The following is a 16,950-nucleotide window of genomic DNA, read 5'->3' on the forward strand; positions in this document are numbered from 1 at the left end:
TGCAGCTTCAAATGTCGAACAAAGTTGGAAGTTGTTGCGCCTCCGTCTGTAATTTTCTTCCTACATGTTTTGCAAGTTGCAATCCATTTTTTGTTGATACAATGTCGTCTTTATATCTGAAAATAATAACTTTGGGTATCATCTTTCCATGGGCTCCGACTGAATTCACTTGCCAACGTTCCTCTGCACTGCCACGCACAACTTTTTCTCAGCTGGCACAATTTGATTGGCTGCTGTCCGATTCAAACTGTAATCCGTTAAATGAAGAGTTGATGCGCTGCACACTTTTTTAATAGCATCATTTTTAATATTTGGGTTTGGGGAGGGTATCAAGTCAGGTCGAGTCAAAAGGCTCAAGGTCAAGTCACGAGTCATTGGTGTTAAAGTCAAAGTCGAGTTGCAAGTCATCATATTTGTGACTCGAGTCCACACATCTGGTAGATAGTAATACATGTTCACAAAGAAAAGATTAAGAGTCACTGTTATTTATTGACCCCTTTTTGACAGGTTGTGTAATATTTGAATGAATGAACTTGACTCTTCTACGCAGGTGTCCTGGATCTATGAGCCGAAGGAGGGCGAGCGACTCAACATCGCCGTGTACCACCCTAACTTTGGGGCAAGTTACCCCACATCGCCCCTGAAGGGGCGGGTTCGTTTCACGACGGACCCCCCCTCCCTCAGCAACCCCTCCATCCAGATCTCGGACGTCAAGATGACTGACGAGGGGAAATACATCTGTGAATACGCCACCTACCCCAGCGGCAACGAACAGGGTGTCACCTCCCTCGTCATGCTAGGTAGGACCGTATGTCTGTGTCTTTTTTTAGGATGTGTGTGTTTCTGTTTCCCTAGTCTCGTGTGTGTGTGTGTGTGTGTGTGTGTGTGTGTCCATGTTCTATTATGTATCTGTGAGTGCTCTTGTGCCGACCTCTACCCCCATCCCATCCGACCTCTACCCCCATCCGACCTCTATCCCCATCCGACCTCTATCCCCATCCGACCTCTATCCCCATCCGACCTCTACCCCCGTCCGACCTCTACCCCCATCCCATCTGACCTCTACCCCCGTCCGACCTCTACCCCCATCCCGTCCGACCTCTACCCCCGTCCGACCTCTACCCCCGTCCGACCTCTACCCCCATCCCGTCCGACCTCTACCCCCATCCCATCCGACCTCTACCCCCGTCCGACCTCTACCCCCGTCCCGTCCGACCTCTACCCCCGTCCCGTCCGACCTCTACCCTCGTCCTTCCTCTACCCCCGTCCGACCTCTACCCCCGTCCGACCTCTACCCCCGTCCGACCTCTACCCCCGTCCGACCTCTACCCCCATCCGACCTCTACCCCCATCCCATCCGACCTCTACCCCCGTCCGACCTCTACCCCCATCCCATCCGACCTCTACCCCCATCCCATCCGACCTCTACCCTGCAGGTTAAAATCCTGTCCAAGCAGCTTAATTGCTATTATAAGTGGTATTGTCAGATCAATTGTGTTTCTGTTAATGGGTTAGAACCATTGCTCTAACCTGGACCGAGCTCTCCCCTCGAGGGTTTATTGATCCGGCTGCTTGTCATGCTTGGTGTCGGCTCTTGTCCTGATTGCTCTATTCACATTCAACAGTCATGGACAGAGAGAGGGGGGGGGGGGGGGACAAACAGAGTCTGTCTTGTTTTCGCCGGTCTAGTCGTTTATCAATATTGGTATTCATTAATTATTCTCTCTCTCTTCCCTCTATCCCTTCATCAGCCAAACCCAGGAACTCTGCCTCTGGAGTAACAGTGATAGCCTCCACTGTTGCCACGGGAGCCCAGCCAGTTGTTGTGGCCCGCTGTGTGTCGGCCGACGGTCGCCCTGCTGCCCAGATCGCATGGGTGACGGCTGTCAACGGCAACGCTACCTCCGCCTCTACGGCAGGCGCTGACAACACCGTGACGATAACCAGCCAGTACATGCTGGTTCCCACTGCAGCAGACAACGGCAAAGACATCAGCTGTTTGGTGTCCCATCGGACCCAGGCCAAGCCTGAGAGCTTCCTGATGAAACTGGCCATCGAGTGTAAGGCCACTGCACACACTGGTGCACACATGCATCGCATCACACACACACACACACACACACACACACACACACACACACACACACACACACACACACACACACACACACACACACACACACACACACTTACTCATGCAGACCGTATTGTCAGACCTTTTTTAATGTTGCATATGCATATGCATATGCATCCAAATACAATTATTTTCTCTGTGTAGGAAGTCCCACTAATTAACCTCTCTCTCTCTCAGACCCCCCACAGGTGACCATCGTGGGCTATGATAATAACTGGTACGTGGGTCGGACCAACGTGGCTCTGACCTGTCAGGCTACTGCCAACCCCATCCCTACCACCATCACATGGAAAACGTGAGTGTCTGTCCGTCGGCCTGTCTCTTTGTAAGTCTCGGTCTCTCTCTCCTTGTTTAGTTACCACTCTATCCACAGGCCACTATAAACCACAGATAGTATTATGATAATAATAATGATGAACTCCACAGCCACTGGCCTCTTTATCTGGATGATGGAGAAATGGTGTATCGTTCCATAGTGGAGTTTAACCGCAGTAGAAACAACAAGCCTGCAGTGTCCTGACTGGCTCCTCCATAATCACTTACCTGTATGACGTTTTTAGAGGTATGAAAAGGTGGAAGTTGAAAGTAGGGAGATCTGGGCCAGGTTCCAATACTTATGTTTTCCTCCCTCTCTTCTACTCTCTCCTCTCCCTCTACCCCCAGTATGTCCGGTCAGATGCCAGACACAGTGCAGGTAAAAGAAAACGTGCTGACCGTGCTGAAGGTGGACGAGCAGGCCAACACAACCTTCGTCTGCGAGGTCAAGAACCGCCTGGGCACCGGCAAGGACCAGGTCACTGTTATGGTCAGAGGTGAGTCCACACACACCTGAAATGACTGTAATCATACACATGTGCATGCTATGCTACAAACACACCTGGACACACACCTGAAAACACACTTACTACACATGCAGGCATGCTTGGTTAACACACACACAGACAGAGGGTGTGGTGATGCTTGCCTGTTGTCAGGGAGAGCAGCATGCTCTGTCCCTGGGGTTAGTGGTTGGGGGGCAGTTTACCGGGCCTCTATTCCTCCGTTTGGGTTTTCCATCTATCCATCCTCTACCCTTTGAAACCTTATCACCCATCCCTCCTTGTTTGCATGTAATCCTCTCCTTCTGTTCATACCCATGGATCCTAGCTGTGATGTTTGAGCTCCACTCGTCTGTTCATCTACTGTTAGAATGGATTGCATCATCAGAGACAGTTTCAGGTCTCCACACACTGGCAGGTTTGGTTTGAGGGTACGGTTTGCAGTGGACTGAAACTCAACCTTGCTATCTCCTTGTTGTGTACCGTGACTAGACAACCACTTCACCACTTGAAAGAGATGTTCGGTCGACCGCGCCCGTTTAAATAAATAACACTCCGTCCATCTATCCCTCCATCCCTCTACAGCTTTAGCTCCCCCTCCACGAGTTCCACCTTGCTCTCTCTCTCTCTTATAAAAAATACATCCGCCCCCCTGATCTGCACTTTACCTGAAGTTGTTTTGTGCTGACACGGGGGAATGCAGGACAAATGGACAAAAAGTGCAATTCACTGGTGAATGTGTTTTAAAAGCCACCTCCCTCCCTCCCTCCCTCCCTCGGTCCCTCACCTCCCCATGCTACTAATGTGTTCTCTCTGATGGGCCACTAGCATCTCTCTGGAACATAACTGACGTCCCCATGCAGGCCCACAGGGTATTACAGGGCTGGCTATGGGTACAGGGCTGGCTATGGGTACAGGGCTGGCTATGGGTACAGGGCTGGCTATGGGTACAGGGCTGGCTATGGGTACAGGGCTGGCTATGGGTACAGGGCTGGCTATGGGTACAGGGCTGGCTATGGGTACAGGGCTGGCTATGGGTACAGGGCTGGCTATGGGTACAGGGCTGGCTATGGGTACAGGGCTGGCTATGGGTACAGGGCTGGCTATGGGTACAGGGCTGGCTATGGGTACAGGGCTGGCTATGGGTACAGGGCTGGCTATGGGTACAGGGCTGGCTATGGGTACAGGGCAGGTGGCTGGAGGGAGGTAGAGAGAAAGGGGAAGGGTTGGTAGAGAGCGAGAGTGGCTGCTTTTAGAATAACGAGGGGGGTGAGAGGGGAACAGGATGCTGATGCCATTTAAAATCCCTATGGGAATCTATGGCACTGCTTCTTCTCTACCACTATCACCCCCTCCATTTTCTCTCTCGCTCTCTCTGATTAGTGTGTGTGTGAGGGCGAGCAGGCTGACGGTGCTGTGAGTGTGTAGTGTTGGAGTCTCACTCTATCCTTTCTGAGCGGATCAGTCGGCCTCTGCTGCTTCAGCTCCTGGCTGCTTCTCCTTCTTAACTCCCTCTCTTCTGTCCTCCCCCTCATCATCCTGTCTCCTATAAACTCTGCTGTCCTTTCCTGTCTCCCAGAATGATTTCCTGTCCTCCCTCTCTCTCCTCTTTGGTCCATCACCCCTAAATTCTTTCCCTCTTAACTCCCTCTGTCCTCTTCCTCCCTCCCCCTTCATCTACTCCTTGTACTCTCTCCTGCTAAAGGGAAAGGGGGATGCCTAGTCAGTTGTACAACTGAATGCATTCAACTGAAATGTGTCTTCCGCATTTAACCCAACCCCTCTGAAGAGAAGTGCAGGGGGCTGCCTTAATCGACATCCACGTCATCGGGGAGCACTGGGTTAACTGCCTTGCTCAGGGGCAAAACGACCTACTCCCCTCCCTTATTGTTTCTGGTCCTCCCTTCCCTTATCCTGTCCAGTCATCTCCTTCTCTTCTTTTCTCTTGTCATTCCCCCTCAGTGAGTAAGACAGTAAAACGGGGGATGAATGAACTGAGTGCAGGCCCACACAGAGAAAGACTGAGACGGAGAGAGAGGTAGTGTGAATACAGATGGAGTGCTAATGCAGTGGAGCTGTGTCCAACCAGGGCTGAGAGGGGACGTGACCGTGAAATGGCCAGCGTCTGCACCAGGCTAGAGCAGGCTCCTGTCCTGCTGCTGCTCCTGTCCTGCTGCTGCTCCTGTCCTGCCCCCAGCTGTGTGACAACTGACGCAGAGAGCCCTGCACAGGGTTTCGAGCTGACCTGGGACCTGCCTCTTTTGTCTGTCTGTGTCCCTGCCCCTGGTCCGGTCCTCTATAACTGGCCTCTATCAGGCTCCTACAACACTGTACTGATCTGTGCTCAGTGGAAAGACATGCCGTTAGCCCTCTCTGAGACCCCCTCTCTCTGTCTTTCTCAAATACCAGCCCACAGCACTGAGCCAGTCTCCCTTTCCCCTCTATCTCCCTCTCACCCCGTCTCTCACTCTTCCTCTGTCCACTCTCCCCCCCCCTCTCTCTCATCCCATTCTCTCTATCTCCCTTCCTTTCTCTCTCATATGCTCTCTCATCCCCCTTACCCTCTCCCTATCGCTCTCTCTCATCTTGCTGAGCTGGTCTCTCCTTCTCTTAAATACCAGCTCTCTAAATCACTGCTTAGCTCCCATGATCCTGTACTGGATCCTGCTCCGCCACAGTTGGCTAACACATTTTCTGACATCACCACTGTCTCCAGACCTGGTCTCTCCAATATTGCCCTGCACTGGTGTCACATCAAAATCCTTCCCCACTCGCTCAGAAGACAAACCTTTTTCCTTTCCATTTCCCCTATTCCCCTGCAATGGTATCACGTCAAAATCAGCCCCTCTTAATGAGTTAACCAGCATCCTTCCTATTTCACATATTCCCCTGTAGTGGTGTCAGCCCCCCTTCAGAGGATGCATCTTCTTCGTTCTGTTTTCCTCCCGGTCTGTCAGTCTTTGGCCATGCATACAGAGAGGATGTAGTCTGTTCCTCTCCAGCCTCCAGGCCTGACTGCCCTCTGCCATCCCTCCACCCCTCAGTAAGACATGATCAAGACCAGAGACATGTATAAATAGACTGATCCAGACCATTCAGTAAGTCACATTCAGTACTGCTGCTGACCATCTCTCTCTCTGTGAAGAAACCAGCCAATCATTCTTCTCCCATGATGTGCGGTGGGGGGCTGCTGCATGTCTTTGGGACGCGGGCGGCAGCGGGCGTTATTTCCGCCCCATCTCTCTCATTACTTGCGGTTACTTGGAGCTTATGGTCGTGCATGACGCAATTTCTAAAAAAGCATCATTTTCCTCAGCCAGTGGTTTTTGTGCTGGAGCGATGCATAGTGTACTTTCTGGGGTTGTTTCTGTCGTTGGCCCCATGCACCTGTCTGACATAAATAATTGTGACAGTAACTCTCTAAAAATACATGACGAATCTTTTTAATGTACTATGAAGCTAAGCATTTGTTTCTTGGGCTTCAAGAAATGTGACTGATCAAAGTGCCTCAGGCCTGAACTGGTTGAAAGTATAAGGGGATATCGGTGAACAAATGCCGTTGTCAAGGCTACGACGGCTCCAGTGCAGTGAGTGGAGCTTACTCAGGAGTTAAAAAAACGTATGTCGGATCGAGAGCCTAATGCTTCTTAAGTAGGTCTTTATGCGTTTTAGTTCAGAAAGCCATCTCTCTGCAGAAGCGACAGTTACAGGGATGGTTATAAACAGCTTGATTGCCGTAGCAAGACGAGGGGAACTGGGCAGAATGGAGTGGTGCTTCAAATCTAGCAGTTCTGCAAAATCTTTAATTAAGCCTCTCGCATTCTCCTTAATTGCAGGTTACGGAAAGAGATGAACCGAATAGGAAGCTCTGGGACAGGTCGTCCGGATACTGGACAGCCAATAAACTGGCAGATGCAAACAGATTATCTTCAGCGGACAATTGTTCTTGAGAGTTGAAACAAAACAAGCATGTTGTGATTCTATTCATACTGGTGAACCGGCATTTGAGTTGTGTGGTTGCAATACCAACAGTCCCTTAGCACTGGTATATCTTGACATGTGTCATTCAAGACTAAGTTTAAATTGTGTGCAGCGCAATGGACTGTCTGGGTTGTCAATAGTCAGTATAGAAAACAGTCGGGCCTGTAACCTGGACCGACAGGCCGTGCTAAACATTTGCACACAAAAATGCAAGCAGCCGCATACTGTAGCAACTATAGGCCTCTACATAGAAAAAAAGAGAGATTGGCATTAATTGACTGGTTTTATGCACAACAACTTTCTATCCAAGCTGGGAGAGAGCCAGAGGAATGGCTCATGTCATGCATGTTCAGGTAGGATATACAGGACAGTTGTGTATCAAAAGAATACATCAATTGGTTGCTGATTAGTATGCTGTTGTATTGAACATGTATTTTACCATCTGCAATGTTTGAATTTCCAGCTTTTAATTACTGAAAAAGTAATTGCTGTCTGGTGGCAAGATTGTAATCTAAATGGACGCCCTACGACAACGTGTATAGCTTCGTGAAATGTTAGGCTTAACATGAGAAAATGATGACCAAATGATGGCCTTCAATAAACATTTATCCATTAAGTAAAGCTATAGGCTACATGCCCTGACACCACAAAAAGCCTATCGTGGTTTTGATAGGCAGCTGTATAGACCCTTTCAGCATCGTGGATAGGGATTGTTTGTCTATACTTTGTGAGTGGCTCTCTGGCTGACGCATTCGATTATATTTGGGGGGGGGCTGAGCTTGCTGGGAGTCCAGAGAAACTTTGTTGCGCCAGTCCAGTGAGAGTGAGGAAGATATGAGTGCATTTTTCATTGAGAGGATTGTGTACCGCTCTTCCCAAGGCGTTGTGCTCAGTGTGTTTACTGCCTGACTGGGAGAAGCGTCTCCCCGGGGGGTGTGTGTGTGTGTGTGTGTGTGTGTGTGTGTGTGTGTGTGTGTGTGTAAGCAAAATTCTCTCTCGTGGGGAGATTTCCCACATCCCCATGAGGACAAAAGCTATTGTAGGCTTAGGGGTTGGGGAAAATTTTTGAATGGAAATCCATTTTATGTCCCCACAAGGATAGTAAAACATATGTTGTGTGTGATCATGCTGGTGAGAGCTTGTCCCATGCTGTTTAAAAGGCCAAACACCGTGGGAGAGGAAGCATTCCTTTACAGGAAGCTGTTTAGTGAAACCTTGGGACACAACACTGTCCTCTGCTAGCGCTCTGCCGCCCTCTGCTAGCGCTCTGCCGCCCTCTGCTAGCGTCCTCTATTAGCGCACTGCTAGCGTCCTCTATTAGCGCACTGCTAGCGTCCTCTATTAGCGCACTGCTAGCGTCCTCTATTAGCGCACTGCTAGCGTCCTCTGCTAGCGCACTGCTAGCGTCCTCTGCTAGCGCACTGCTAGCGTCCTCTGCTAGCGCACTGCTAGCGTCCTCTGCTAGCGCACTGCTAGCGTCCTCTACTAGCGTGCTCTGCTAGCGTCCTCTGCTAGCGCTCTGCTAGCGTCCTCTGCTAGCGCTCTAATGCTCTCTGCTTGCGCTCTAGCGTCCTCTGCTCTAGCGCACTACTAGCGCTCTGCCGTCCTCTACTATCGCTCTGCCGTCCTCTACTAGCGCTCTAGCGTCCTCTGCTCTACCGTCCTCTGCTTGCGCTCTAGCGTCCTCTGCTCTAGCGCCCTCTGCTCTAGCGCACTACTAGCGCTCTGCCGTCCTCTACTATCGCTCTGCCGTCCTCTACTAGCGCTCTAGCGTCCTCTGCTCTAGCGTCCTCTGCTCTAGCGCACTACTAGCGCTCTGCCGTCCTCTACTATCGCTCTGCCGTCCTCTACTAGCGCTCTAGCGTCCTCTGCTCTACCGTCCTCTGCTTGCGCTCTAGCGTCCTCTGCTCTAGCGCACTACTAGCGCTCTGCCGTCCTCTACTATCGCTCTGCCGTCCTCTACTATCGCTCTGCCGTCCTCTACTAGCGCTCTAGCGTCCTCTGCTCTACCGTCCTCTGCTTACGCTCTAGCGTCCTATGCTCTAGCGTCCTCTGCTCTAGCGTCCTCTGCTCTAGCGCACTACTAGCGCTCAGCCGTCCTCTACTAGCGCTCTAGCGTCCTCTGCTCTAGCGTACTTTGCTCTAGCGTCCTCTGCTCTAGCGCACTACTAGCGCTCTGCTAGCACCCTCTGCTCAAGCGCCCTCTGCTCTAGCGTCCTCTGCTCTAGCGTCCTCTACTAGCACTCTGCCGTCCTCTACTAGCGCTCTAGCGCCCTCTGCTCTAGCGTCCTTTGCACTAGCACTCTAGTGCCCTCTGCTCTAGTGTCCTCTGCTCTAGCGCTCTAGCGTCCTCTGCTCTAGCGCTCTAGCGTCCTCTGCTCTAGCGCTCTAGCGCCCTCTGCTCTAGCGCCCTCTGCTCTAGCACTCTAGCGCCTTGCGCTCTAGCGTCCTCTGCTCTAGCGTCCTCTGCTCTAGCGCTCTAGCGTCCTCTGCTCTAGCGTCCTCTGCTCTAGCGTCCTTTGCTCTAGCACTCTAGTGTCCTCTGCTCTAGCGCCCTCTGCTCTAGCGCACTACTAGCGCTCTGCCGTCCTCTACTAGTGCTCTGCTAGCATCCTCTCCTCTAGTGTCCTCTGCTCTAGTGCTCGAGCGCCCTCTGCTCTACTGTCCTCTACTAGCGCTCTACTGACCAGACACCAACCTCTTTGCCCCGAACCACATATCTAGTACCAGATTAATTAACCAACCTTTAACCATTGGGAGGATTAGATAATATCAGGGCCTGTATTAATAAAGCGTCTCACTTCTGATCAAGGATCAGTTTTGCCTTATAAATCATAATGATATAGACACTTGTATCTACTCCATCCTTTAGCACCTCCAGGTACTGAGGCTCTAGGTCTTCTGGGTCCACTGGAGACAGAGGTGTAAATGCAGTTCCTGTGTTTTTATTATAGGACGGATTGGAGGACCATGTCTCACTGTCATGTATCAATGGAAAGGTTTAGCTACTGAAAGTGGGGGACATGAGAGGGTGTAGTAGATGGAGGAGGATGGGAGAGATGGCTAAGAAGAAAGCGGTAGAGAGAGGTTGCAAATAACTAGCAATCTCACCAGCCGGTGTGTCTTGTATCTGGAGTCATGAGCCTTGCAATATGACCAAACTAGGTATGAGGGAAAACGCGCACCGTCCGGGGCTTATACAACGGAGCTGGGTGTTCAGTAGCTAGGGGAGAGAGAGGGCAGACGGACTGTCCCCTGTTCTACACTATAGTAGCTTGAAGCAGGAGTTGTCATTCTGCTGTCTCCCTCTGTCAGTCACCACCACCCCACATCCTCCTCCTCTTCTCCTTCATCCCTGGCTGCATCCCTCCATCCATTTATCATCCTCCTGTCCTGTCCTCCTGCATAGCCCTCCACCTGTTCTTGCCCTCTGGACTCCAGAGGATGTCTTTTGCTTTTGCTCAGTCGTTCTGCTATTTTAGGGGTGAGGGGGCTGAGACTAAAGATAACCTCCACACTGCCCTCACACAGTTTAGGAGGAGACGTCATCGGCGCGTTGCCTTGATGTTGCAGAGACCTTGTTGAAATGTTGCTCTGACGTTATTAGGGCGTTTTGTGAGGGAATGGGGACAAGAGCAGCTCAGAGGGAGAGTAGGAAATGCCAGTGATGTTAAACACTGCTGTTAAAGCCTCAGCACCCTCACTCCTACATGCAAAAACACATCACATGGAATACAGTGCAGACTACTGACATCATCCAACCCCTCCTCTTCTTCTCCCCCTCCCTCTTGTCCTCTTTCTTTATTTTCCCTCTCCATCTGCTTTCTTTCTCAATCTGCTTTCCTCCACTGGTCTCATCCTCTTTTTCTCTCCTCTCCCTTCCCTCCCTCCTTCCTACAGAACCCTCTGTGGTCCCCTCCAACGCGGCTGTGGTGGCAGGTGCTGTGATTGGCTCCCTTCTGGCCCTCATCCTCGTCGCCGCCCTTATCGCCGTCCTGGTCACCCGAAGCCGCAGGCAACAGCAGGGTTACCGTGGCAACCCAAACCACAGCTCCTACGACATAAAGTCGCGTCTCTTCGGCGCCGGTAGGAAGGGGAGCAAGAACGGGACGGGTGCTGGTGCCGGGGGCAACGGGGCTGGCGGCAACAACAACAGCCCCATCTACGTCTACAAGGAGGGCTCCGCCCATGATGGCCTGACTGACAAGGTCAATCAACACGTGCCGCTGCACCTGGGGGGGCGTGGTGAGGGGGGGGTTGCCACGGCGCCCACGGCGCAGGACATCCTGCTGAGCGGCGAGCTGGACGAGGCAGAGCGAAGGAAGTTTGACCAGCTGGAGGACGACGAGGAGAGTTACGACCACTTTGGAGGGGGCGGGCCCATCCTGCAGCTCCGCCCACCACATGACCAGGACGGAATCATGAGCGGTTACCTTGACGACGACATGGAGTCTCAGCGCGACGGGTCGGTCATCTCACGGACTGCCGTGTACGTGTAGAGAGAACGGGCAGAGGAAGAGGAGGAGGAGGAAGGGAAAGCGGGATGAAAGGATGAATGAAAATGTCCTGGTGTTGGTGGTGTCGAGTTCTCCTCTGTTGGATCATTTGAAATATATTAACAACAACCAACAATGCAGCCCATAGAGAGAACAAGATAAAGTGGCTGAGGGAGGGAATGTACAGAAACAAGATGAACTGAATGAAGTGGCTGAGGGAGGGAATGTACAGAAACAAGATGAACTGAATGAAGTGGCTGAGGGAGGGAATGTACAGAAACAAGATGAACTGAATGAAGTGGCTGAGGGAGGGAATGTACAGAAACAAGATGGAGGACTGGTGCATTGATAAAACAAATATTTTTCTCTGGTCCCAATATGAAAAGTGGATCACTTGATATCTATCTACCAAAACAATGAAAGAAATCCTGAAACTATCTTTCTCACATCGCTGCTCTCTGTGTGTTGTGTTCCTCATTTCTGTAGTTTAGGGACCTTGGAGATTGAAGCCTCCAGAGAGACACATTGTAGTAGGGACTTGTGGGTAAAATGGCATCTCCATGCAGCCGTTCCCTCGCTAGCTAGAGAAACTCCTCACAAAAATATTCACTCTTATCTCCACTAAATGCACAGTAGCAATGTAAGGGGTGTCACGATGATATCTGCTCCCTGCTATTCTCGTCTCTCTCCTGTGGGACAACGTTTGTTCCGGCTACAGTAGTCTTGTTTCTGCTGTATGTGATAGTACTGGGGAAGGGAACAGGAAGTTTGGCAGGGGAAGTGGTCGATGTAGTTGTGGTTAAGTAAAATGTCAAACTCTCTCTCGTGTCTGTATGTTGCAGTAGGCCTCTTTCTACCTCATTTTCTCTCTGCTATTGTGCCATCAACTGGAAGTATGTGCAGAATTTAGCTTGGGACATTCTGAAATGAAGACCGGGGTAGTCATCTAGATGAAGACCGTGCATGAAAGGGGAATTGATAGAGGGACAGGAGGGAGGGAATGGATAGAGGGAAACCATACAGCTGTTCTCTCATCTCCGGAGAGAGGGATTAGGATGAATTGATAGAGGGAGTCAAAGGAAAGGCTCTGAAACAGCAGGGCTGTTCTTCCTCTCCTCCGTTTGATCCCTCTCTTCTTGTGGTGTTCCTGACAGGAAGAGTTTGATTGCTAATGAGCCATGAAGTCACCGCTCAGCTTAGCCCACACGCACACCAAATTACCACCGCTTAGATGGTATGACGTGGACATTTTCTCTCCCTCCTCGCTCTCCCTCTCCTCCCTCCTTACCCTGTCTCTTACCTCTGTCTCTCTCCATCACCTCTCTCCTCTATCTCCTTCTCTCCCTCACCGTCTCTCTCCTCCACCAGTCTTTCTCCATCACCTCTCTCTAGTGTGTGTGTGGTGTGTGTGTGTGTGTGTGTGTGTGTGTGTGTGTGTGTGTGTGTGTGTGTGTGTGTGTGTGTGTGTGTGTGTGTGATTTACACAGTGCTGTGTGGAGGTCAGGGATACAGGGAGAGCAGAGGGAGTATTGCATGGCTCCCTCCCTACTTACTGTACCCCCTTCCTCCTGCCAGACCTGACTCAGAAAGCCATGGTGGCATCATGCCCTGTTCACTGTACATCTCGGCTTTCATAGTTTTCTTAGTAAGGTTTCCTCCTATCCCATTGTATATGTTGCTCTGTCAATCTATACAATCACAAGGTATATCGAAATCCAAATACATGATGGCATATTTGCATCTGTAGCTAATTAAGATAGAAATGAAGTCAAATGAATTGATTGATTCTGTGCATACACAGGGGGTGTATGACCTGTTATAGGACCTATATTGACTAGCAGAGATCTAGGTATAATCCTTCATGATTCAGACAGACCAGAGCCTGATAGTTTGGTGACTCATTTGTCTTTCTAACAAGACAGTCGAGGGCTGTTCAAGCCAATATCACCATGTACAACTATTATACATCACGAGAGGCAAACTGATGACCACTGGAAGGCTATGACCAGCTGTCTTCCTGAAGAGCCTTAGTTTCCTACCCTCAATACCCCAGGTCTGAATCCCCTCTGAATCAGCCCCTTAACGATTCCTATCTCATGACTCCCCTGTGATTCACTGTGTTTCCTGGTTAATCAGTGGGGTTTCCTTGGCCGCCCTGACCAAGTGAGGCACCCGATTGGCCCATTAAGCCTGGGTCTGTTTCTGGGTCACGGCCAGCCAGAGGTCATGGGGTCAAACGATGTGTGTTTTACCGCTGAGGGCGTGGAGGGTGCCTGTGGGATGCACCTCTAATAGGGCCCTTTAACCCATAGGGTTCACAGAGAAACACACATATTACACACACACTCTGGTGAGAGAGCGACGTGTAGTAGTGTTCCAGGATGATGTTAACTCTTGTGGTGGAGGTTGACCTTGGTGTGGGGGAGGGAGAGGGGGGAGACTGAGAGGGAGGGATAGATACTGACCCACTGTGCGACTCGCCTAACCATCATCACTTGATAACACGATAGCTTAAGTCTGTCAATACAATAAATTGATAGCATTATGGCCTCAGTATAGACCAAAACTCTGACTTACATACACATTATAGATACAGTACACATGCCTAGAGCAGGGCTCTACAGTGCAACCATTTTACTCGCATAAGCGCCTAAATATTTTGCTGTGCGACATAGAATTTTTATTTAGGAGCCCCAGTGTGCTGAACAGTTTTGAATTCTAGCTTTATTACATCAAATATTTTTCACTGTGCACCTACATTTCTTTGTGTGCGCCTAAAGTTTTCAACTTAGCCACACACGTGCGCCTAAAAAAAGTCAGCGTAGAGGCCTGTAGTGAACTACTTATCATGACCACTAACAAACACGTATCTCCTATCTTTGCACTTGTGTGTAACACCAAAACAGGATATGCCCACTAGTTATATTTGTATGAAGGTGATGAAGTGTGTCTCTGGAGAAATATTGATCATGTCCTTGGGTTTGTAATGTGAAGAGGGAGGGAGGGAAGGGAGAAAGTTCTATGTATATTTTGGTGTGAGGTATCTGTATAGTATATATGTACTGATCTTTATTTTTCTTGTCGAACTCTTGTGGAAAAAATTTGGATATTTGTCAGTATAAATAACTGCTGTATAGAGTCAATGTTGTCTCACTTCCTGAACTCACTTCCTGGTTTGGCCAAGGTCAAAGTTCAATCGGAGCCAATAATACTGTACTCAGAATGTAACTGCTTGAATAGACAACCCTTCAATGAAAAGGTATAGGATGTATAAGATGCACATCTTCAGCTATTAAATACTGCTGAATCTAGTTCATCTCAAGAACAATAGTTGAAATGCATGTAAAGATTTTAGTTTTTCAGCCAGGATGATGACTGAAATAACTGGATTGACAGGTTCACTAAACTCAATCAGAACACTTAAGATACCTGCCCCTTCACCCATAAACACACACCCTATTTATCAGATAGACTAGCACCCACAGAGTCAGCGCTGTGTGTGTGGTTTCTGAGTCAGCGCTGTGTGTGTGGTTTCTGAGTCAGCGCTGTGTGTGTGGTTTCTGAGTCAGCGCTGTGTGTGTGTGTGTGGTTTCTGAGTCAGCGCTGTGTGTGTGTGTGTGGTTTCTGAGTCAGCGCTGTGTGTGTGTGTGTGTGTGGTTTCTGAGTCAGCGCTGTGTGTGTGTGGGTGGTTTCTGAGTCAGCGCTGTGTGTGTGGGTGTGACTCGGGCTGTGGGACGTCTGTCAGTGCCACAGGGTGTGTAACCCTAATGTAACCCCCATTTCCTGCCCCCTCTGTCTCTTAGCATAGGGAGTTAGAGGAGACATTACTGTACACTGTCCCCTGCAGCCTGATCTCACACTCACACACACACACACACACACACAGAAAGAGGGAACTAGTAGGAGAGACACTTTCCCAAACACACACAAACACTCAGTGGTCCCAACTAAGCTCAGTGGTCAGAACTGTGTCAGCACATTCACAGACCTTCTGTTCTCCAGAGACTGGGAGAGAGAGCCACACACACACTCCTCTTGCCCAATGTCAGAGAGTTTAAGGAGAATGTGTTCTAAGAACACTTTCAGAGAATCATCTGTACTGTTACTCTCTCTGTGAGTGCTGCGTTTTACAGCTTTCCCAAAATAAAATACCCAATTGGCCAAACTTGACCTCCACTGACTGGTCCCGAAGTAAAATGCTCCTAGAAAATCACTATCCAACTATGTCTTCAGTCTTTTACAACATATTTATTTTTAAAGTAAATGTTTTCTGGGAATCTACTTCTCTTGACCTCCACTTGTACTGCCTGGCACAAAGGTTTTAAAATCAAAATGCTTTTAGAGAGTTGACGTGATGTTCCTGACCTGGAGCGAACACAGAGTTGGGTTGTTGTTTAGTTGTTGTTGATAATCCACATCGTCCTCCTCTGGCTCTAAACACTGATGACTAATCGAAGCCTTAACTTCCTGGTCGTCTCCATCGCCCCCCCTGACGTGTACATAGTATAAATATATAAATACAGTATCTAACGGAAAGAATTACTAATTTATGGTGTCACGTGTTCTATTTCTCAGCGGCAAGCATGAAGGATTTACTCTATTCTGTATCAATGCTTAGTCCCATCTTTTTATCTCTTATTGCAGTGCTTTATAATTTATGTTTTTGGAGTGCTTTATTTCTCGACTGCTTTGCTGTGATTACTACACCAAAACAGGCTTAATGTGCTTTTACTGCACAAAATGGTGCACGGTGCACACTCGAAACAATCTTACCACAAAATGTGCTTTTTATTCACCATTCTCTGAACTTGTGTATTTTATTTTTTAAAGAAACATTTTAGAATTTGTCACTATTTGTCATGTCTTTCTATTATTTATTTTTTTGGATTTGGTTGCAATTAAAGTTTTCTTGATTTTTGAAATGATGACCTTGTTGCTGTGTATTATGTACATAGAAGGAAATGGAACGCATATAAATAGTAATTGAATGTAGGTATGTATCTGGGTATATTTCTTATTAATGTCCTCTGTTAGCTAGTGTCACATGTTAGCACACCCTGGATGCTGCTGAGTCTTGCTGTTTGTCTCGTTTCGGTTGTGATAAAACTGTTCATTGTCAACAGAGTGCTGATAACGTACAGTATCTAGGCTATGGGAATCAACACGAAGGTTAGAGGTGAAGTGTGTTAGCTCACGTTTCACTCACACACCCAAGCCCCTCCCCCTGTTTGTTTGATTTGCATATGTCATCTGATTGGCTGAATTGACCCTGCCGCTGTGGTAACGGGTAGTTTGGACAAGAGATACTGTGTGTAATGGCTTAGGAATGTGGTGCTGCTTTAGTGTTACTCCTGGAGGCAGAGGGAGAGTTTGTTATCAGTTGGGGAATGTGCATGCTGGCTGAAACGAAGTAATTAGACCAGCTCTCAAGGGCTGCATTCTTTGAACCCGCTGACTCAACCAGACTGGTTTGGTCCAAAAAGTGGGAGGAGGAGACACGTGCTTCCATGCGCCCATCATT

The 16,950-nt window shown here is 49.2% G+C and overlaps 1 protein-coding gene across 2 annotated transcripts in view; it reads left to right on the forward strand.

Annotated features, from left to right (window-relative positions):
* The window catches only part of LOC106579633 (poliovirus receptor), a 60,949-nt gene extending 44,595 nt beyond the window's left edge, over nt 1-16,354 (forward strand). For both annotated transcript variants that reach the window (XM_045702144.2, XM_045702145.2), the window contains exons 3-7: nt 551-800; nt 1,752-2,060; nt 2,312-2,429; nt 2,798-2,946; nt 10,834-16,354. In XM_045702144.2, coding sequence (XP_045558100.1) covers nt 551-800; nt 1,752-2,060; nt 2,312-2,429; nt 2,798-2,946; nt 10,834-11,432 — 1,425 coding nt within the window. In that variant the 3' untranslated portion in view covers nt 11,433-16,354. The remainder of the gene's footprint in view (nt 1-550; nt 801-1,751; nt 2,061-2,311; nt 2,430-2,797; nt 2,947-10,833) is intronic.
* Nucleotides 16,355-16,950: the final 596 nt, after the last annotated feature.

The sequence above is a fragment of the Salmo salar genome, chromosome 02 (assembly GCF_965601325.2).
Source record: "Salmo salar chromosome 02, fSalSal1, whole genome shotgun sequence".
In the NCBI taxonomy this organism is placed as follows: domain Eukaryota; kingdom Metazoa; phylum Chordata; class Actinopteri; order Salmoniformes; family Salmonidae; genus Salmo; species Salmo salar.